Source organism: Castor canadensis, chromosome 8, assembly GCF_047511655.1.
Source record: "Castor canadensis chromosome 8, mCasCan1.hap1v2, whole genome shotgun sequence".
Classification (NCBI taxonomy): Eukaryota; Metazoa; Chordata; class Mammalia; order Rodentia; family Castoridae; genus Castor; species Castor canadensis.
This window is the reverse complement of record NC_133393.1, coordinates 13,133,049-13,154,901: the sequence shown is the minus strand read 5'-3', so window position 1 is coordinate 13,154,901 and position 21,853 is coordinate 13,133,049. Positions and strand designations below refer to the sequence as shown.

The following is a 21,853-nucleotide window of genomic DNA, read 5'->3' as shown; positions in this document are numbered from 1 at the left end:
CACATCATATCATATTATCATCTTAAATTCTGTTTTCTTTTACTTTGACTTTTACCAGTTTTCCTCCACCAAATCAACCCCTTGTATTCCACATCTTTTAAAATAACAACAGCTGTTGTTTCTTTAGAACCTAATGTATGCCTTAAACTATATTAAGAGCTTTACATCTTCTTTAATCCTGAAAATCGCCACACTTCTGGTTTACTGTCCCCATTTTACAGATGAAGAAACTGAGGCCCAGAGTGGTTAAGTAATTTGCCCAGGATAGAATTCAACCCTGTCTCATCCTAGAGCCTGTGTGCCCTTACCTACCATACCACGTTGCCTATTTTTGGCACCTGCCTCAGAACCTAAAATCACAAACCCTAGGCCTGATGCAGAATCTTGGAGATATGAGCAAGAGGAAAGGCTAGCAGGTAGAAAGGGTGTGGCATTTCTCCAGACTGGCACACCCTCAGCTCCCTGGTGGGAATGACTCCTCTCTTTGCAGGGGCAGCACAGTACAGTTCTGAGCATAAAGTCCGGCCGGGCTGCCTGGGTCCACCCTTGAACCTACCACAGGCTGGCTGTCGCCGTGGGCAAGTTAATATACCCTTCTCTTGTACCTCATTGTCCTCTGGGAGCAAAATTAGTTACACATTCAAAGTCTTTAATGCCTTGCACAAAATAAGAGCTAAATAAACCAGACGTAGCTGGGTGCAGGTGGCTCATGTAATCCTAGCTACTCAGGAGACAAAGATCAGGAGAATTATGGTTCAAAGCCAACCCTGGGCAAATAGTTCACGAGACCGTATCTTGAAAAAAACCATCACAAAAAAGGGCTGGTGGAGTGGCTCAAGGTGTAGGCCCTGAGTTCAAACCCCAGTACTGCAAAAAAAAAAAAAAAAAAAAAAAAGCCAGACATGGTGGCACATATCTGTAACTCCAGTAATCAGGAGGCTGAGGCAAGAGGAGGACAAATTCAAAGCCAGCCTAGGATACATAACGAGACTCCCTACTCAAAAAAAATTAGATTTTGATAAATGCATTCTCTTACTACTACTTTTTCCCCCCTTGGCAGAATTGAGGTTGGAGCTGAGACTTGGGGTCTCTTGCTTACTAGGCAAGTGCTCTGTCACTAGAACCACGCCCCCAGCCCTTTTTTACTTTAGATATTTTTCGAATAGGGTCTCACATTTATGCCTGGGCCAGCCTGGATCGTGATTCTCCTATTTATGCTTCCCACAGAGTGGGATAAATTGTGCCCAGCTTTGTTTTTTGTTTGTTCTTGTTCTTTGTTTTTGTTTTGTTTTGTTTTTGGGTTGAGATGGGGGTCTGGAGAACTTTTTTTGCCCTGACTGGCAACAGAATACCTAGGATTACAAGCATGAGTCACAGGCCCTTACTACAGGCTTTTCTCTTCATTTGTACGTATATTTTTGTCTATCTCAGTAGGGGCTGGGAAGAAGCCATTAGTATCTCTTTGTTACAGATTGGAAGACTGAGGCCCAGGTTACATAGTAAAAAGCCAGTCTCCATTTTACTTTCTGCTTTCCTATGATGGAAGTCCTAAATTAAGTCTTCCCATTTTCTCCATAAAAAGAAACTCTTGCGGGTCAGCAGTGGCTCACAACTGTAATCCTAGCTACTTAGAAGGCTGAGATTTGGAGGGTCATGGTTCAAGGCCAGCCTGGGCAAATAGGTCCCAAGACCTGCCCCCCATCTCCAAAATAACCAGAACAAAATAGACTGGAGGTGTGGCTCAAGCGGTAAAGTGCCAGCTTTGCAAGCATGGAGCCCTGAGTTCAAACCCCAGTCCCACCAAGGAAAAAAAAGAAGAAACCCTTTAACTTAGGACTCCCGGACCCTACTATGCCCACATTCCTTAATGTAAAATTACAGCCTGAATTTAGCTGACTGAAACTCCACCACTACATACTTCCTCAGTGTCACACGGCTGGCCGGGACATGTCTATAGAGTGGGCGAGCTGCCCCCTGCTGCCCCCACCCCCAAATACTCTGCCCAGCCCTCTGCCTGCATTGAGAGCAGCTGCCCAGCCCTCTGCCTGCTTGGAGAGCAGCTGCCCTAGAAGTAGCCCAGCAACCCCGCCCCCACAATTAAGAGCTTGAAGTAATTCTGTCTACCAGCAAAGCCACCTGCCCATCTCCACCCCTTACCTGCCCTGTGACACTGTGCAAGTCGCCTCCCCTCCCTGGTTCCTGCTTCCTCCCTTATGAATGGGCTTGGTTATGGGACTGTGCTCTGCCTGCCTCTGGTGCAGGAGGATCCGTGCAGTTGTGGAGGGGAGAAAGTGCCATGTGTCAGCAGCAGAAAAGGGACACAGTGATTTCATTTACAAGCATCCAGGGAGACCCTTACAACCCCCCGTCACCACACACACACACACACACACACACACACACACACACACACACGAAGGGACGACTCTCTGGCCTGACAGAGCCTTGGAGTTTAGGGAGAACAATAAGGATGTTGAGATTTCTGGAGTGTGCTGGAGTTGGGAGTTGAGCCCCACCTAGTTAGAGCCCTCAGCATCTGCCCAAGATCCAACACCCACCTTTAACCTGCCCTGGTGCCCCAGGGTCTGTGCACTTCATGTTTACATACCCAGGCTCACAGACACACCCACAGTCATGTCTCCTCTCAGAGACCAACAACTCCCTTCCTTTCTGTTGGGCTGCCATGCAGACACCTAGGTCCTGCACACAGATGTGCACACAAGCCCATGTTTACACCCACTCACTCACAATCCCCAGTGTCACGGTGTTCTGGCCTGAGAATATTTAGCGAGCGTTTTACTTATGAAGCTTCCAGTCTGCCGAGTCCTGTCCTGGGCACACCTGAAAAGCCTAACATAGTGCCCTGAGAGGCATTCTAACTTTGGAAGGAAGTTGACCTAGGTTGGAATCCTAGGTCCATCATTTGATTAGCAGTGAGACCTTGGGAGAGTTACTTATCGTCTCTGAGCCCTGTGCCCTCATCTTAAAAACAGAACGACACTCAAGTCTAGGATTATTGAAAATGCTCCAGTTATTAAGTTAGTGTGTTTTTAAAAGCAGCTAAAGCTAGAAAAAAGGGAGACATAACAAGCACAGGGCAGTTACTCCTTGAGCCTTCCTAACCCAGGCTTTGTGAAGACTCCCTGGGACCAAGGGAAACACATAAACAACACCAGCTTCTTCCTCCACTGGGGAGCGCCTGCCTCTCACCTGCCCAGTGTGTTGGATGTCAGGAAGAGGGGCAGAAAAAAAAACCCGACACTGGTGGACTAGAGAAACCCTGAGTCACCCCAGGGGGCTGAGGGACAGCTCCCTCCAAAGTTGCAGTCACCTATTTTAGGTTTGTTGTTCTCTCTCTTTGTCTGGTTTCCTTTCTTCCCCAGGGCCCCTCCACACCCCCAGGCAGGGCTTCAGTGTTGTCAGCAGAAGGGGCCCCAAGGGTTGGGCGGGGCTGCTGCTTCTGCCCCTGCTACAGTCACACTTCTCCTCTGCCCTGGGAGCCTCCCCAGGGCCCGGCTCAGCTCAGTCCCCAAGCACTTCCAGAGTCCTGGCATCCAGCTGGCTGCTCCTGCCCCTCCCTCCTCCTCCAGCTCTTCTCATCCACCCTGAGCACTAGGGCTGTGGCCAGTAACCAGGCTAGAGGGCTGGACCCTGGTTGCAGGGGCTTAGGCGGGCTCAGAGGTCGCCGCCCACTCTCCCTTCCTTTACCAATGGAAAAGCTGGCTGGGAGGGCCCAGCATTCCCAGCCTGCCCTGCTCAGAAGGCAAGAGCACAGCACTCTGGGAGTTGTAGTCTTCACACCACTCTGGCGATCCTGGTACAACTAGTTGGAGAGAAAGAGAAGGAAGCTGGAGGCGACCAACGCAGGGGTAGCTAGGGCCGTGGTAGGGGAAAAGGATGGGGAGAGCAGAAGTGGCTGGAGCCAGGCACATAACACAAGGCCAGAAGTCCTGCTTTTTGCCTGGCTTCTCACTCTGACCCCATCCTTGAACCTCTTCTCTGAGGACACTAGGGCAGATCTGAAGCTGAAACTTGTTTTGAAACCAGTTACCTTGAGGGGATTAACAGAGTTGAAAACTCTAAGCACATGAAATTATTCCAGTTTTCTTTTCTAATTATTCATTCATTCATCCATCCATCCACCCTGGGGTGAACTCCAGGACCTCACACATGCTAAACACGCACTCTACCACTGAGCCACACCACCAGCACCCATACCACTTTTCTTATAGAAATAGAAGTAGAAAGAAAAGATCAAACTGAGGCAGCTGGCTCCTGGCCTAGAAACCCCTCATCTTAGCCTAAGACGCCTCCTCCATTTTCCCTCGGCTCTGCTCCATCCTTTGCCTGAGATAGAAAGGGGGTGGGGGATGGAGGTAGACAGATTCACAGACACCTTCCAGCTTCACAAAACCAGTCTCCAGTGCTAGCCTAGCATCTGGACTGAGTTCCCCAGGCCCAGGGTGGGGTCACAGCCAGAGAGCACTGAAAGTGAACCCATGTGACTCAACACTCCCCTCCCCAGGCCCTTATCTCCAGGGGCCAGAGCTTCCACCCACCCTCCAGCCTGGTGATCTGCTCTCCCCGACCCCTCCCCATGTCCACCCTGCCAGGGCCATGAGGGGGTTAGGGTGAACCCTGCTGACGGCTCTCCCCTCCCCCAGGAGGACCATGCGGCAGTAGCAGCCATGCTGCCCTTCCTGCTGGCCACACTGGGCACCACGGCCCTCAACAACAGCAACCCCAAGGACTACTGCTACAGCGCCCGTATCCGCAGCACTGTCCTGCAGGGCCTGCCCTTTGGAGGCGTCCCCACCGTGCTGGCTCTCGACTTTATGTGCTTCCTTGTGAGTGCTCACATGCCGCCCCGACCCTTGAAGCCATACCCTGCACATCCCTGGCAGTCACCTCCAGCTCTGACCACTCTCCAGCCTGACCCTGGCTTCTCAGGCCTAACTGCAGCAGGAATCCCCACCATCCAGCCCAAGTCTGGCCTCTAACTATTCACCCAAGCCAGGGTCCTCCCGTTCCTTTTAAGACAAGATTCGCACCCCTCTGCCTTGTCCCCCAGATGTCCAGCAGATAGACAGCGTCTCCATCTATCTACCCTCCTCTTCCCCCAGGCACTGCTGTTCTTATTCTCTATCCTCCGGAAGGTGGCCTGGGACTATGGGCGGCTTGCCTTGGTGACAGATGCAGACAGGTACGGGTCTGGGCCCTCCCCACTCTCCACGCATACACCTTGTTCCACACTGCTCAGGAATAAGAACAAGCCAGACTCCTCTCATCCCCTTCATTGGGGGACAAAGAGGGACTGACCTCCAAAGCTAGCATGGAGGGAGTGCGAGGGCCCTTAGTTGGGCCTCTGTCCCTTGCCCATCCTCAAGAACTCTCCCCTGCCCCTGCTAACCCTGTCTGTTCTCTGTCCCCAGGCTTCGACGGCAGGAGAGGGACCGAGTGGAACAGGAATAGTATGTGGGGTACCAGCCCCTCATCCCCATTAAACTGGCTTTCCTTTTTCTTCTCTCACGCTTCTCTTTTCTTCACGCCAAGTTGCTGGTTTCTTTTTGCAGTTTTCTTCTCTGCAGACTCACATTTCAGATTAATGAAAGCAGGCGGTGTGCTTTGCAGAGCAGGGGGCTCTCCACCTTGTCTCTGCTTCCCCCCTCTGACTCTCTGCCTAAGAGGCCTTCCCTGTGTGCCTCTGCCTTGGTAGTCACTGGCAGGAAATCCCCACCCAGGCAATCTCAGGACAATCATGCAGAGACAAGGTTGAGTGTCACCAGCAGCTTCCTATCCTCTAACAGCTTGTTCTTCATCTTCCAGAGCTCCTGCTCACTCCTTCTGGAGGCCCGGGACGGGGGCAGCCCAAGGAGCCCCCAGGGTCGCCTTTGCGTCTCCTTGTGGTCTCTGTTGATAGGGCTGGAGTTGGAGCTGCAGTAGCTGCTGGCTCAAGGAACAGGGAGGGTAGGGCCCTGCCCAAGAGACATCGTCCAGCCTGTCGTCCATCCCTTTAGGTTCTTCTGGTCCCGCCTTTCTTCACCACCCTATTGCCCTTGCATAATATTGACTCTGTTGCTCCCACGCCCTCTGCTGGTCAATTCTGGAACTGTAGGGCCCTCTAACATTCTCCCTTCAGCCTCCATCTGGGCAATGAAGATACCTTCTCCTGTAAGGCCCACTGCCCAGCACCAGTGCTCCCTGAAGGGAAGAGGTGTGTTAGAAGAGGCTGGGTGGAGGGTGGTCACTCCTGCTTCAGCCTCTGCGCTTTCTGTGCCTTCTGTAGTCCTGGATCTCAGGGTTTCCCGTGCCCACCACCCTGGGACTCTCACTGCCTTCTCACCCAGTTCTGATCTCTTATCTTCCCCACCCCCAGTGTGGCCTCAGCTATGCATGGGGACAGTCATGACCGGTATGAGCGTCTCACCTCTGTCTCCAGCTCCGTTGACTTTGACCAAAGGGACAATGTGAGTATCCTCCCCCAAACTTCTTAGCCTGTTCCCTCTGAAGCAGATGGGCTGGGAAGCCCCTAGCTTGCAATGCCGTGGGGTCAAGGACGCTGGTGTGTGTGTGTGACCTTCTCCTCAGCAAGGGAAGGGACTTGTCTAGGATGCACAGGACAAGTACCCAGGCCAGAGCTCCTGGCTCCCGTTCTGTGTCACAGTCTCAAATTAGAATAGATAGATAGCCCTCACATCTGTGAATTCCAAAGCTTGTTCACACAGTGGAGGTCCATTCTCACCTCTGGTACTGATTAATCCTAAGGTCACCTTTTTCCTTAGATGTGGTTTTTAAAATTATAATGAGCTTTCTGGGCCTATGTAGCAAAACGTAGACTCTTGTGTTGCTCAGAGGTTGCCCACTGGTGGCCCTGGTTCTGGGGGCGGCTGACTCCCTTGGGGTTGGCACTGAGTGGCACTGACCCCTTCAGACATGAAGGTTCACAGCAGTCCCTTTCACATCAGACCCGGCACACAGTTGTTGCCCTCCTGGCCCTCTGTCGTGAGGGTGAGGGTCTGGGCAGAATGTTAATCCTCAGACACTGGGGTGCACCTGTCAGTCCAGCTTAGGCTGGGGTGACCTGCAGCAGCCCCAGCAGAACATGGCTGAGTTGGACTTATGGGTAAGTGTCAAAGTAGAGATCTCACTCCTGCTAGCCAGAAGTGTCCAGATGGTCCTCAGACTCAGGTGGTACTGGGTAGCATGGTCCTACATCTTGGCAGAAAGGTACCATTACCCCATCTTGGGCTAGGGCCTGAACCTTCTTCTGGTAGGAGGTTGGGGGAGGGTTCTCTGTGCCTAGTCCTCCTTGAAGCTCCTTACCCTCTGCCTGAAGGCAGACCCTGGGGAAGGGAGCTCAGGTGGTCCTGGATTTTGGTGCCTCCAGGGTAGACTAGAAGATAGAGGCAGGAACTTGAGCAGCAAGAGTTGCATGTGTACTTCTCTGCTTTTGGCAGCCATGTTGCAAACTCTTCTTACTAGTTGAGGCCAAGGGCCCCTCCTACCCTTAGCTGAACCCTATCTATCCTGGCCCACACGACCACAGGATTTTGCAGGAACTTTTAGCTTAGACTCAAGGCTCCACAAATAACCCAGTTTAGCATTGGGCTTTTTTCTTCTCTGAAGGCAGGACCCTCACTCTCCCTGTCTTTCCCCTCCTCTGGGGCTGAGCTAGTTCTTGCAGTTTTTCTTTAGGGGTAGGGGCAGGTATGGGAGCTGTGCCAAGGTGAGGTATTCTAGAGGTAATTAGAGAATGGGAAGGTGGGACTTGAAGATGGGAGGGGGTTGGGTTGGTGGGCTGGGCCTCCTGCTGATAAACCTCTGTCCCCCCAGGGCTTCTGTTCCTGGCTGACAGCCATCTTCAGGATAAAGTAAGTGAACGATCTTCAAGCTCTAAAGAAAGAAAAAGAGACAAAAAGAAACTTCAGAACCTGTCATCTCCCTACAAAATCCAGAGGCCAGCAGCTTCGAGGGCCTTAGCACTGCTAGCCAGCCCAGGACCCTGCATCCTGCTCTAAGAGACCAGACCATGGGGCCCTGTCCTCTGCTGCCCCCAAATGTTCACTTTATCTCACCAACTCCTTTGTGCCACCCTGTCTAGGGGACCAGCTCTGCCCTCCCTCTCCTAGCCCATGCCTCAGCATCTGTGCAGCCAGTGGGTGGGAGCAGTAGGCAGTCTGGGCATAGCTAGCCAGCAGCAGGCAGGAGCAAGTATCCAGCACACAGAACTCAGGAGATCCAGCCAGAGTCCGGCAGGCAGGCAGTGAGCGCTGAGAAAGGCAGGAAGCTCAGACAGGTCAGCACTGCCATCACCCACACCCTAGGTCCCTCCCTAAGTGTGTCCTTCACCATGTCCCATCTGCCATGGAAACTCACTGGCACGCTAGAAGATGCCGCTGCTTCCCCACTTCCTGACCTCCCTCCCACTTCTCCTTTCTTTCACCATCCCCACTTCTAGGCTTCTTCCCCCTGCTTCCTGTGTTCAGACTTTCTCTTCCTTTCCTTTCCTCTCCATTCCCTGTCTTTCTTTCCTCCCTTCCTCTTTCTGCAGCTCCTTTTCTTATTTCTTCTTTCCTTCTAGCCCTCAATCCCTTCCCTCTCCCTTTCCTTCCTCCTGTCCCAGGAACTGACAACCAAGAGGTCCCATTTCAACCACACACTGCTGCCTCATCAGTGGGGGCGGTAGAGTGGGTCTGGAGTGGGGTGGTCAGGGCAGGCAAGCTCTGGCCCTTCCTTGTCCTGGTCCTAACTTAATTTCTGTGTTCACCCTCATGGCCCACAGGGACGATGAGATCCGGGACAAGTGTGGGGGCGATGCAGTACACTACCTGTCCTTCCAGCGGCACATCATCGGGCTGCTGGTTGTCGTGGGCGTCCTCTCTGTAGGCATTGTGCTGCCTGTCAACTTCTCAGGGGACCTGCTGGGTCAGTGAGGGCCAGGAGGGCTGGGTCAGGTGACGAAGGACAGGAGGGAACATGCCCTCATCCTGCGATCATCTTCTTCCTCTTCCCACCTTCCAGAGAACAACGCCTACAGCTTTGGGAGAACCACCATTGCCAACTTGAAATCAGGGTGAGGGTGGGAGGCCGGTCAGTGGGGCCAGAAGTGAGGGGAGAGGGGAGAAGGGGCATAATCAGGGGAGAAAGGTTCAGAGATGGCTGGAGACAGATGGTAGAGGTAGATCTCTGCTGAGGACCCTGAAGGATGACCCCTGAAGAAAAGGAGCCAACCTAAGGGCAGGAAAAGCTGACTAGGGGGATTGGCGGAGGGGGGCGGGCACTGTGGCCAGTTGGTATAGCATGAAGAGATGACCTTTTAGGGACATTTCCATGGAACAGTTTGGGGCTGTGGGATATGGGACCCACCTTGCCAGGAGTCGATGCCAAAAGACTGGTGGCAATGGAAGGGTCCCAGCTGCATCAGGTTTCAGCAGTAGGAGGCAGGGGGTGTCTGAGTGGGTCCTACCCCAGTGGCCTCCATGCTTCCTCTCTGCTCTCCAGGAACAACCTGCTATGGCTGCACACCTCCTTCGCCTTCCTGTACCTGCTGCTCACCGTCTATAGCATGAGGAGACACACCTCCAAGATGCGCTACAAAGAGGATGATCTGGTGAGTGGAGCAGTGCCTCAGCCACCCTTCCTGTCCCCCATCACCTCTTCCCTTCCCTGCAGGCCTCCTGGGCCCTCACAGCATCTGCCATGTTTAAATTCTGACTCTGCAGCTCAGGAGCTCCCATCCAGCAAATTACAGGACCTCCTGTGGGCTATTGGGAAGGTGGAATATGGCAATGCATGTGCCCACCTGTACTGTACCCACCCGTGGTGGTTAGTAACATGCTGGTGATACTCTCTTGCCTGATAATTCTAGTAGGGATGTCCCCTTACCTTCTGTACCCACCCATCAAGCCAATACTGAATGCCTACTCCATGCCAGCCACTCTTCTGGGTCCTCGCAGTCTGAGGATCTGAGGGTAATACCCCCAGCTGTCCTGTAGCTCCTCACAAAGTAAGGTGCTGTGTAGCGCTTCCATTGGGTCCACTTCCCGGTTTCTATTAGAAACCCATCCACTGAGACCTGATGTATCCTTAAAGCTCTTTCCATCTTTGTCTGGTCCTCTCTGCTCAGCCCTTCTCCGAAACAAAGTCCCAGCCAGGCGCTGGTGGCTCATGCCTGTAATCCTAGCTATTCAAGAGGCAAAGATCAAGAGGATACGGTTCAAAGTCAACCCAAGCAAATAATTCAAGAGACAACATCTCAAAAATACCCAACACAAAAAAGGGCTGGCAGAGTGACTCAAGTGGTAGAGTGCCTGCATAGCAAGTGTGAGGTCCTGAGTTCAAACTCCAGTACTGCCAAAAAAAAAAAAGCAAAGCCCCTTCTCCAGCCCTCCCACATCTTCTGACTCTGGTGGCATCAGCCTTCAAGAAAGCAAATCTGCTCCCCTCCTCTCGCCCAGGTGAAGCGGACCCTTTTCATCAACGGAATCTCCAAATATGCAGAGTCAGAAAAGATCAAGAAGCACTTTGAGTGAGTAAGCTGCCCCTTGTGCGTCCACACACCCTTGGACTTGGGAGTCTGCAGCAGGATTGGAGGTCAGATCGGGGAAAAGACTTCTGACTCCAAGGTCTGAGTGATAGGCTCCAGTAAGAGCTGGAGAGGTCTGGGGGGGTGTGGCCTGGAGGTGGAACACTTGTTTGGCGTATGCCGGGCCCTGGGTTCAATCCCCAGCACTGAAAAAAAAAAAAAAAAAAAAAAAAAATCCAGCACTCAGAGGGCTAAGGCAGGAGGATCTCGACTTGGAAAGAGTCTTAAGGAGACCCTGTCTTAAAAGCAAAACAATATGACGAAACAAAACCAAACAACAAAAACAAAAAGGAAGAAATAAGATAAAATCTTGAAGAGTGTGACATTCATTCCCTCCGTCACCCCCAGCTCCTCCCAGCTTGAACTGGGTCATTGGCTGTTGGCCCAGGGTCCATCTGAGGTGTACAGCTTCCTCAAAATTATCAGCAGCTTTCTGGAGTGTGAGCAGATGTGGTGGGAGAAGCTCATGGGCTGTTTGCAGGTTCTCCAGGGCTCTGAGGTTTCTTCAGCTCTGCAAGTTGTCTTGGTGGGGGCCTGAGCCTCATAGAGGGCACTTACCTGGTCCCCCGTGGCTAGGGGTGCACTTTGAGGCCGAGCACCTGAACTCAGGTGGTGAGTCGGAGTTATCTGTAGGGACAGGGAAGGATGGTCTGTGTACACAATAAGGATCCTTCATACACTCATCCGTTCACCCTGACTCTCGTAAGTTACTGTGGTGGGCCTTGGAGCTGTAAAAAATGAACCAAAAGTCATCAAGCTATTGGGTCACACCACGGAGATCAGCTGGAGGAGCCAGTCAGGACTGTGTCATCTCTCATGAAGACTGAGTCACTCTGGCCGGAATTAGGAGTTAGTCAGTGGTCACGATGAGGGACATTTGGGGGTCTGCATCAGTCTTCAGTCAGAATTGGGGTTTGGTTTTGAGGTCTAGATCTGCTTCCAGTTGGCCTGATTCAGAGTTCAGTCATTGTGCCTGGTCAGGATAGCCTGTGGTCCAGTCAGCAATAGGTGTGGGCAGGATTGGGAACAGCTCTGGTCAAGGTCAGGTTCCAGAGCCCTGTGCTGCAGGGTTAAGGATGGTGTCTTGATTAGTGTTTGTGGATGGCTGCTCATTCACACAACATGTATTTATATATTTTTTTCTTTTTTTTTTTGGTGACACTTGGGCTCGAACTCAATCTACCACTTGAGCCACTATGACAGCTTTGTTTTTGTGTTGGTGTTTTCGAGATAGGGTCTCGAAGACTGTTTGCCCAGGCTGGCTTCAAACCGTGATCCTCTTGATTCTGCCTCCCAAGAATTACAAGCGTGAGCCACCAACTCCTGGCTACAACATGCATTTATTGAGCATTTTCTGTATGTCAAGCATAGATATATTAGAAACAAGGCCTGCCCTCAGTTTACAAATCAGCAGTCAAGTGGGGAGGTCTGTTAGTCTATTTGGGGTTCAAGCTGTAATCAGCATGTGGGTAGCGTGTGCACAGAGTTCAGTGGCATTTTAATATTGCCATCCAGTTGGAATCAGCTGTCTGCTTGTATGATATCTCTTAAGTCAAATATCTAGTGAGCAGTGTGCTTGCACTGTGGCAGAAGCCAGGTAAAGAAGAAAACAAGAAGAGAGAATCCCTTTGGGTCAGAGCTGGTGGCTTACACCTGTAGTCCTAGCTATTTGGGAAGATCAGGGTTCAAGGACAGCCTGTACAAAAAGTTGAAGAGGCCCTATTTCAACCAAAAGCTGGGTGCGATGGTATAAACTTGTCCATAAAGCAATGAGGGAGGCTGAGATCAGAAAGATCACAGTTCCAGACCAGCCCAGGCAAAAAAAGTTTGCGAGACCCTGTCTCAACAGAGAAGGCTGAGCATGTTGGCACATACCTGTCATCCCAGCTATGGTGGGAAACGTAAAATAGGAGGATAGTGGACAAAGATCTCATTTCCAAAGTAACCACAGCAAAAAGAACTGGAAGTGGGGCTCAACCAATGGAGCACCTGCCTCACAAGCACACATCAGAAAGAGAGGAAGAAAGAAAAGAAAGCCTATCACTCACTTGTGTGCATTTGAGGAACCACATCTGTGATTAAAATTAGTGGGCAGCATGTAAGCAGTGGTGAGGGAGATTCTGGGCCTGACTAGAGTTTTGGGACCGGTGGGCTGAGCGTGTGGCATAGGCATTTCATTGCTCCATTTGTTCAGTTCAGTTCATTGAACACCTTCTCTTTGCCAGCTGTGGGACAAGCAGAGGCAGCCCTTGTCCTCGTCAGGATCCTGAGCTACTCATCAGTGCTCGTCAGGGCTTAAGGTCCAAGCCTGGAGTCTGTCTGCATTGGAAGACTGTCCCAGAAGAACTAGGGAACATTTTGTGTGCAAAACAGGGGGCCTAGGGCTGGGGCCATGGCTTTATGTGGTAGAGCACTGAGAGGGTTTACCATTAGTCTGGTGAGAATGAGAGCTGGGCCTTTCAAAGAGGAAACCTGGAACAGCTTGAGCAGCAACAGGTCAGGGAAAAGGTCTGTAGCCTCTTGAGACATTCGTTTCCAAGGACCCCATCCCAGATTTCAGTTTCTAGATTCCCTGGAGTTTGTGAAATCCATCTTGTTGCTGTAGAACTTTTCATGCTTCTTTAATGCTTAGTGGCCCATCATCAAAATTTTAATAAAACATAAAAAGATGGGCAGGCACTCAGTCTAGATTAAGGACTGGAACAAGGCACAGTGTGCAATGAGACTTGAAAAGTCACTGTTCCTTCACTCAGTCAACAAGCATTCTGTGAGCAGTGCCAGGTGCAAGGTACTAGTGAGGCAGAGCAACCTGTCTCTGGTCGGTCCATCCTGGGTCAGGTTAGGGAGTCAGCTTCAGGCCTGGTGCACGGATCAGTCCCTGACTCCGGGTCAGAGGTCAGATTCAGGATCAGGTTAGAAATCGTTCTGTAAGCAGGGCTGTGGTTTGGTTGGTGTCAGTCCAAAGTCAAGGCCAAGTGTTGGACCAGGACCATGTCTTCTGAGAACAGTTAAGAGAACTTTAACTGTTCCCAGACTGACTAGGAAAGATTCTGTCGACCTCAAGTTCATAGACCTGTACAAGAATCAGACCATGGCCTTGGCCTCTCCAGCACCACACCCAGTTCATCAGCCCATGTGGCCTCTCGCCATCCCCACACACTCCTGCACCACGCCCCACTTAGATAAGCACAAGGAGGAATTTCAAAGCTTTGCTCTTAGGGAAACTTGTAAACAGAGAAGGAGCTTGAGTTGTGTCCTGAAGTGACAGTCATGGGTGGAGGTGGGGCAGGTGGGTGGGTCCCTGCAGAAGATGGCAGCTGGTCTGTGTTTCAGGGAGGCCTACCCCAACTGCACAGTCCTCGAAGCCCGCCCCTGTTACAACGTGGCTCGCCTTATGTTCCTTGATGCTGAGAGGTACTGGGGCTGGGCAAGGGAGGGTAAATACTGCTGTCCCTCTGCCCGTGGTGGCGGGCATCTGGCTGCCACGTGAGAACATGGCTCTTGTTCTGGGTGTTTCTTAGGGCACCTGAACTTGATTCAACCCCCAGAGTGCCTGTTACTTCAGCTCTGGAAAGAGCAAGGCCTGGAGGTTAGAGTGTGGTGACAGGAGAGGCCCCTAGTCCCTACCTACCTTGTCTGAAAACACCCTCATTAGCCACAGTATGAAAAATTTATGCCAGACTATAGAAGAACTGGCCTTCGGAGATGGTGGGGAGACCCCAAGCTGGTGGCATATCTGAACCACACATCCTAAACAAATTGAAGAACAAGACAGCCCTGTCCTTGGGGAGTGAGCTGAATGACCCTCAAGCCAGCCCAGCCCCACTAGGCAGTGGGTGACCAGTGCCTGGGTCCTACAGGAAGAAGGCCGAGCGGGGAAAGCTCTACTTTACAAACCTGCAGAGCAAGGAAAATGTCCCCACCATGATCAACCCCAAGCCCTGCGGCCACCTCTGCTGCTGCGTGGTGCGAGGCTGTGAGCAGGTGCGGTAAGGGCTGGTTACCAGTGGCCCCTCATGGGCCTGGGGAAGGCTAGACAGGTTGTGGCAGAAACAGATGCACCCAGGGTAGAGCCATCTCACCGCCCCAGAACAAACACAAACAGGCACAGTGCACAGGATGACCCAAAGGTAAACAGACTCCCCAAGGAGGCAATGCTGGGCCCCTGCCCCAGCAAGTCCCCACCTGCCCCCAAAGCCCTGGCTCCCACTAGCTACAGTGACCATGTTTTCAAACTGCAGATTAGGTCAGCAAGAGGACAGGGTTGTGGTATATTTACTAAGGCATGATGGCACACACCTGTAATCCCAGCACTGGGGAGCTCGGGCAGGAGGACTGAGAGTTTCAGGCCAGCCTGGGCTGCATAGTGGGATCAAGACTCAGGCCGAGCTTATCGTAGGCAGAGGCCAGTGCTGCCGTGCCTCCCTGCTGTCTTGACAGTGCCTGGCTCTCACCCACTGGCAGGTGGAGGCCATTGAGTACTATACCAAGCTGGAGCAGAAGCTGAAAGAGGACTACAAGCGGGAGAAGGAGAAGGTGAACGAGAAGCCACTTGGCATGGCATTTGTCACCTTCCACAATGAGACCATCACAGCCATGTGAGCCCCTGCCCTGCCCATACCCCCTAGCCCTCATCCCCGAGTTGGAGCTCCCCTGTCCCCTGTGGACAGTGGGGCTTGGCTAGGACCTAGTAACAGGTGTCACCCCTACCTCCCAGCATCCTGAAGGACTTCAACGTGTGCAAGTGCCAGGGCTGCGCCTGCCGTGGGGAGCCACGCGCCTCCTCCTGCAGTGAGGCCTTGCACATCTCCAACTGGACGGTGTCCTATGCCCCCGATCCCCAGAACATCTACTGGTAAGCCAGCGGAGTGGCAGGGGCAGGCTTCCCCAGACCTGCAGGGTGCCAGGGGGTAGGAGGAAGACAAGGAGGGGATGGTGTCACGGGACCAATCAGGCTCAGAGTCCCTGGAGTGACTCCTCTCCCCACCTTCCTTGCCAGGGAGCATCTCTCCATCCGAGGCTTCCTCTGGTGGCTGCGCTGCCTGGTCATCAATGTTGTGCTCTTCATCCTGCTCTTCTTCCTCACTACCCCGGCCATCATCATCACCACCATGGACAAGTTCAACGTCACCAAGCCGGTGGAGTACCTCAACGTGAGCCCTCCACACTGCCAGGCGCCGTGCCAGGCCCCAGCCCTCCCATACGATCCCACACTACTGCACTGCCCAGGGAGAGGCCACCCTGGGGTTTGCAACTCTTACAGAAAGCCCCAGGGAAGAACACGTCTGCGCGCAGTTCTCACAGGCCATGTGACCTTGGCTAAGTCCCTCTCTGGCCCTCTGGCCCTAACTGAAAGCAGAAGGGTTCGAGTAGACCCTTAGCTTTCACACTTAGCTTCTGATCCCTTTATCAGTATGAAACCCAGTGTGCGAAGCAATGCTGCTCAGGTGACAGTAGGGTGGTCCATTCCTGCCTGGCCTCCCTCACCCTTCCTGCCGCGCACACATCGTACCTCCTCAGAACTCAGGGTTCAAAGGAAGATAATTTGAAATCATAGCAGATAAGACCCAGGACTCCTGTCCAAACCCCAACTCCACTACTTACTAGTTGGGTAAACTCAGTTTACTCATCTGTAAAATGTACCAGTGTCATTGTTGTGAAGAAAGCACATGAATGCTTGGCACCTAGTAGGTGTTCAACAAATGGTGATTATCAGTATCGTTACCCTGGGGTTGACACATGGCCCTGACCCCAGCCTCCATCCAGCCCTCCTGTTCTGGACTTCTGACATTGGGTGCTCAACTCAAGTGCCCCTGCCTTACACATCCCCTTGTGCCCCCCACAGAACCCCATCATCACCCAGTTCTTCCCCACCCTGCTGCTGTGGTGCTTCTCGGCCCTGCTCCCCACCATTGTCTACTATTCTGCCTTCTTTGAAGCCCACTGGACACGGTGAGATTTCCACGTGCACACACAGCCTGCAGGGGCTTCTCTAGGTGTACGCCAGCCCCGTTGGGCAGCCCTTTGGCCTTCAGGCTCCCTGCTCTGGGCAGTCCAGAGCTGGCAGGGAAGGGATAGGGAACTGTGTCCTCACCTTGGGGAGATACCCCTTTCCCCAGGGACCCTCCTGGGACACTGTCCTGGTGGGAGAGCTGGTGTGGGGGCCAGGCTCCCTGACCTCTGTCTTGTGCCCTGCCACCTGCTTGCCCTCCCCAGGTCTGGGGAGAACAGGACCACCATGCATAAGTGCTACACCTTCCTCATCTTCATGGTGCTACTCCTGCCCTCACTGGGACTGAGCAGGTGAGTTTGGAGGGCAGGATAGCGAGAGGGGGCAGTTCCAGCTTTCACCTCCTCTACAAAGCAAGGGGCACAAGATGGCAGCCTAGCCACCTTCAGGCCTCCCCATAGGCTCGTTGGGGGACCGGGATGCGCCCACTCCTGGTGGTCTTACCATTCCAACCACCACCACACCACTCTCCTGTCCTCCAGCCTGGACCTCTTCTTCCGCTGGCTCTTTGACAAGAAGTTCTTAGCGGAGGCAGCTATTCGGTTTGAGTGAGTGACTGGGGCCCAGACTTGCTGATGGCAGTGCAGGCATGCCTAAAAGATACTGCCACCCCCATGGGAGGGTGACCAAACTTCCACCCTGGGTGGAGAGGAGAAGGGAGAGGCTGGCACTTTGGGTCTCTGTAGGGTTACACCAAAGAGGCTCTGATGGGGTATCTGGGGTATGTACCTGGGAGAGATCCCTGTGGGGGTGTGTTCAACTTTAGGATTTAAGGCTTTGGGACCCACATTCGGGGGCTTTCTATAGGGGTTTTGGGCTCACTCTGGGACTGACTGTGGGAGCCTTGAGTTTGACCTGGAAGCTTGCTCACACTTTAAGAGTTTGGTTCCCAGGGGCATCCCTGACAGTCCCTGGAGTCCAGACCTTTGAGTATCTACAGAAGGCTCTTGGTTTCACTGCTTCGAGTGTGTATGGGGGTTCTCAGACTCACACTTCAGGGGATTTATGAGGCACGAGTTCTGGGAGCCTCTGAACTTTTGGGCTCTCATTCCAGGTGTCACTGTGGGATTGTCTATGAGCATCTTCCCTGGGAATCCTTGTGAGGGCACACTGGGGGTGCACCATGGCTGAAATAATGGGCAGGGGCTTAGGGGCTTGCCACAGCCCATCTGCATCTGTCTTAGACTCACACATGTGTGAGGGCGGGTCCTCAGGCATTAACAAGTCCTGGAGCTCCCCCCTGGAGATACCTGGGAGAGGAGCTCTGAGGCTTGTCTTCCAGGGCTAACCCTGGGCTAAGTCAAGGTCTAAGAGGGAGAACCTTCTGGGTGCTCCTTGGGGGTCCTTGAGGATCCCACTGAGGTTTGTCTGTGGAGATCTCAGGCAGTTACACCCTGTGTGTTCCTGTCACCTGGTGTCTTGAGCACATTCTCCCTGGGTCTTTCTAGGGCACAAGGTCTAGGGGCACCTGTGGACTCAGTGTCAGCCATGTCCATTCACACTCTGAGGGAGGGTATTAGGCTTGCTTAGGCAGTGTCTTCACACTCCTGGGGGACACTGAGGCCCCCCAGTATTGGGGGGCTCAGCTGGGTATGTCCGTGCGGAAGAAGCACATTGGGGATGAGGGCGTGGTGTGCTGTCATGCTGGCAGTGGGCAGGCGGCCACCAGGTCACCCCCAGGGTGCAGTGCTGGAGCACCTGGTGCCCGCAGGTGTGTGTTCCTGCCAGACAACGGCGCCTTCTTTGTGAACTACGTCATTGCCTCAGCCTTTATCGGCAACGCCATGGACCTGCTGCGCATCCCGGGCCTCCTCATGTACATGATCCGCCTCTGCTTGGCGCGCTCCGCCGCTGAAAGACGCAACGTGAAGCGGGTATGGCCGCCTGGGGCAGCAGCGGCCCGCACAGTGCCCCCTGGTGGCCCAGTCAGAAACGGCACATGGGCTAGGCTTGGGGGACACAGAGGTGCTGGGACTTGGGGACTTCGGTTTTCCCATATGTATAGCCATGGCTTGACACAGATGACCCTGGAGATCCCTGAGTTCTGACAGGGTAGTGTTCTTTGCTGGGAGCCGGGAGAGGTACGGCTCTCTAGAGCTAGGGTCCCTCTGCCCTAACTTCCCAAGAAGACTCTGGGCACCCATCCCCAGGTCCTGACAGCTCTTGCCCCCCACTGCCAGCCTCTGGCCCCTGGAAGGCCGCTCCCCATGCCCCATCACTGCCCCTCCCTGACCTGCGTCTCGGCCTAGCCCCTCTCTCCATCTGCTTTGCCCTACCCTTCCCCAGACATTAGGTCCCGTTCCCCATGGCTTCGTTCCCAGCCCGAGTTCCGGCCTCCTCCCACCTGCCCTGTCTGCCTGCAGTCTGTCCCCTCCGCCCTGAGCCACGCTCCTGCCCATGTCCCCCCCAGCATCAGGCCTACGAGTTCCAGTTTGGCGCAGCCTACGCCTGGATGATGTGCGTCTTCACGGTGGTCATGACCTACAGTATCACCTGCCCCATCATCGTGCCCTTCGGTAGGCACCGCCGCGCCGGGACCTGGGCCCTGCTCGGGGGAACCCAGGGCCTTACCCGCTCCAATCTAGTAAGGCAGGCCACCCCGAGTGGACAGGGCTCAGGCTGGGAGACCGGCCCCTCCAGCCTCCCGCCTGGTCCCTGGCTCAGTCTGGGCCCGGCCTACGGAAATGGGGAGAGCATCTCAGGATGGACCCACCTGGTGTGCTGGGTCCCCGGGCAGAGTCACCCATCGTGGCCATATTTCCTCATACTGATAACTTTTTGTTCAACTGGAAGCATTTGGACATGTCACCTTCCCCCTGACATCTTACACACACCCACTCACACTCCTACCAAGCATCTTACACTTACAGCCCTCTAAACTCAGGAAACACCTTTGGATTCCAGGGTGGGGTGAGTGCTTGCCTCACGGAGCCATCGCTCTGTAGAGGAGATGTGTGACTTGGGCAAGTCTCTCTTCCTTTTTGAAGATGTCTAGCAGAACTTCCCTATAAGTATTATCCCAGCAGTAGCCTTGGCTTTCTCCCAATAACACCCTAGCCCCTCCCTAACTCAATCTGGCTTTTGAAGGCTCCAGACTCCCAAACTAACCTCCCTGTCCTTACTTAAAACTCCCATTTCTTCAGCCTCCAGGAAAATAGAAAGTGTGCCATAATTCATACTCATCTGTTTAGGGATCGGGGTAGAAAAAAGCAAGCTGGGTTTCAAGTTGATCCAAATGAATGGGTCTCTGATAGTGGATTAGTGATTAGTGAGAGCTGCAGGATGAAGGGACCACAGTGGAGGAAGTAAAAGCTCTGTCATCCAGCCAAGGCATGGAGAAATACCCTATCCTGGGGTTGGGGCAGGGACTGGATTTCCCTTCAGCAGTCTTGGAAGGCCAGGACACATGTGGCCAACACACCGAGGTCCTGTGGGTGCTGGTTCCGAGGTCAGGGCCCGTGTGGCTTCTCTCAGGGCTCATGTACATGCTGCTGAAGCACCTGGTGGACAGGTACAATCTCTACTACGCCTACCTGCCGGCCAAGCTGGACAAGAAGATCCACTCAGGCGCTGTGAACCAAGTGGTGGCTGCACCCATCCTCTGCCTCTTCTGGCTGCTCTTCTTCTCCACCATGCGCACGGGTGAGGGCCACTGAGGGCTCCCCCTTGAGGAGCTGGGTGGGTGGCACAAGGGATTCTTCATTCAGAGGCAAGGTAGAATTAGCCACAGCCAGGGATCACAGGCCAGGGGCTTCAGAAAGGTCCTGGTGAGGGCATAGCACATGGAAGTGTGGGACTGCATTCAGAAGGCACCAGGAGCAGTGATCAGTGAGCTCCTTGGAGGGATCCCAAAGGACAGGTGACAGCCTCATTCTCTCTGTTCTCCCCCCTCCCCCATGTACCAGGTTTCCTAGCCCCCACGTCCATGTTCACATTCGTCGTGCTGGTCATCACCATTGTCATCTGTCTCTGCCACGTCTGCTTCGGACACTTCAAATACCTCAGTGCCCACAACTACAAGGTGTGGGGTGCAACTGTGAGCAGAAGCCCCAAGGGCTCAGAGTGGGGCAGAGGGATGTTAAGGGTTGGTGCTGAGAGAGTATGGGGCTGAGGGCAAGGGCTTGCCCCTCCCCCCCAACTCATTCTGGGTCTCTCAAGATCGAGCACACGGAAACAGATGCCGTGGGTCCCAGAAGCAATGGACGACCCCCCTCTGCTGCCGCTGTCCCCAAATCTGCGGTGAGTGATCGATCGGCTCTGCTGCTGGGGGTGGGGGGAGGCTCTGAAGGAGACTCAGCCCCAAAGCAGGGGGTCCCATTAGTCCTCCAGAAAGATCAGCCTGCTCCAGACTCCAGGCAGTAGGGAACAGGGCTGGAGAGACCTGACTTCCCTGGAGGCCACCCTGCCTTTCCCCTGGGGCCTAGTCTCTGCTATCCTGCAGGCCCTAAGATGTCTGTCACCTCCACCCATGAGGGGTAGCTGTTTTTCTCACCCCTACTTCTCTTGCCTTCAGAAATACATCGCTCAGGTGCTGCAGGACTCAGAAGTGGACGGAGATGGGGATGGGGCTCCTGGGAGCTCGGGGGATGAGCCCCCATCGTCCTCATCCCAAGATGAGGAACTGCTGATGCCACCTGATGGCCTCACGGACACAGACTTCCAGTCTTGCGAGGACAGTCTCATAGAGAATGAGATTCACCAGTAAGGGGAGGGGGGGCCCTGGAGGCCCCACCCTGCCCCGCTCACCCCACCCCCACGGACACTAAACCGCTAATAATTTATTAGATCTAAAGCCCTTCCTTCCCATCCCCTGCTTTCATTAAGGTATTTAAACCTGGGGATTTCACCACTCTCCCCCACCATGGAGGGAGGGAGGGAGCCCCCCAACCTCACTGAGGAGAGCCCCGAGCCGGCCCCGGGGCAAAGAGGGGTACGGAGGGAGCTCCCCCAGATCAGCCCCTCTTCCAGTAGTGTTGCCAGGAAAAGGTTAATGAGAGCCAAGAGGGGTGCCTGGTACCATGGCTGGAGACCTGAGGGGGCAGGCGAATCAAGAGCTGCCCCCCCAGTTCTTTCCTCCCCTCAGTTCCCACAGGGTCTGGCCCTCCAGGGACCTGGAGTTTCCTGCCCTCTGGGATGCATGAAAGGGGTGGGGTGCTGGATGGGAGGAAGTCAGGCCCTAGCCAGGGGGGGTGACCTGGGGGGAGGGGGCATGGCTGACACTGGAAAATGGGTTTTTGCACTGGTTTTTTTTTTTTTTT

At 53.8% G+C, this 21,853-nt stretch overlaps 1 protein-coding gene across 5 annotated transcripts in view; it reads left to right on the top strand.

Moving 5' to 3' along the window:
* Tmem63b (transmembrane protein 63B) overlaps window positions 1-21,853 on the top strand; it is a 24,532-nt gene extending 2,679 nt beyond the window's left edge. For 4 of the 5 annotated variants that reach the window (XM_020157177.2, XM_074082084.1, XM_074082085.1 and 1 more), the window contains exons 2-24: window positions 4,665-4,847; window positions 5,124-5,203; window positions 5,433-5,471; window positions 6,377-6,467; window positions 7,834-7,871; window positions 8,783-8,925; window positions 9,022-9,073; window positions 9,502-9,610; window positions 10,458-10,528; window positions 13,919-13,999; window positions 14,446-14,569; window positions 15,050-15,183; window positions 15,303-15,440; window positions 15,585-15,738; window positions 16,431-16,537; window positions 16,802-16,888; window positions 17,078-17,143; window positions 18,307-18,469; window positions 19,006-19,111; window positions 20,070-20,237; window positions 20,501-20,616; window positions 20,754-20,834; window positions 21,109-21,853. In XM_020157177.2, coding sequence (XP_020012766.1) covers window positions 4,689-4,847; window positions 5,124-5,203; window positions 5,433-5,471; window positions 6,377-6,467; window positions 7,834-7,871; window positions 8,783-8,925; window positions 9,022-9,073; window positions 9,502-9,610; window positions 10,458-10,528; window positions 13,919-13,999; window positions 14,446-14,569; window positions 15,050-15,183; window positions 15,303-15,440; window positions 15,585-15,738; window positions 16,431-16,537; window positions 16,802-16,888; window positions 17,078-17,143; window positions 18,307-18,469; window positions 19,006-19,111; window positions 20,070-20,237; window positions 20,501-20,616; window positions 20,754-20,834; window positions 21,109-21,300 — 2,499 coding nt within the window. In that variant the 5' untranslated portion in view covers window positions 4,665-4,688 and the 3' untranslated portion in view covers window positions 21,301-21,853. The remainder of the gene's footprint in view (window positions 1-4,664; window positions 4,848-5,123; window positions 5,204-5,432; window positions 5,472-6,376; window positions 6,468-7,833; window positions 7,872-8,782; window positions 8,926-9,021; window positions 9,074-9,501; window positions 9,611-10,457; window positions 10,529-13,918; window positions 14,000-14,445; window positions 14,570-15,049; window positions 15,184-15,302; window positions 15,441-15,584; window positions 15,739-16,430; window positions 16,538-16,801; window positions 16,889-17,077; window positions 17,144-18,306; window positions 18,470-19,005; window positions 19,112-20,069; window positions 20,238-20,500; window positions 20,617-20,753; window positions 20,835-21,108) is intronic. The other variant, XM_074082087.1, reaches the window with a different exon arrangement.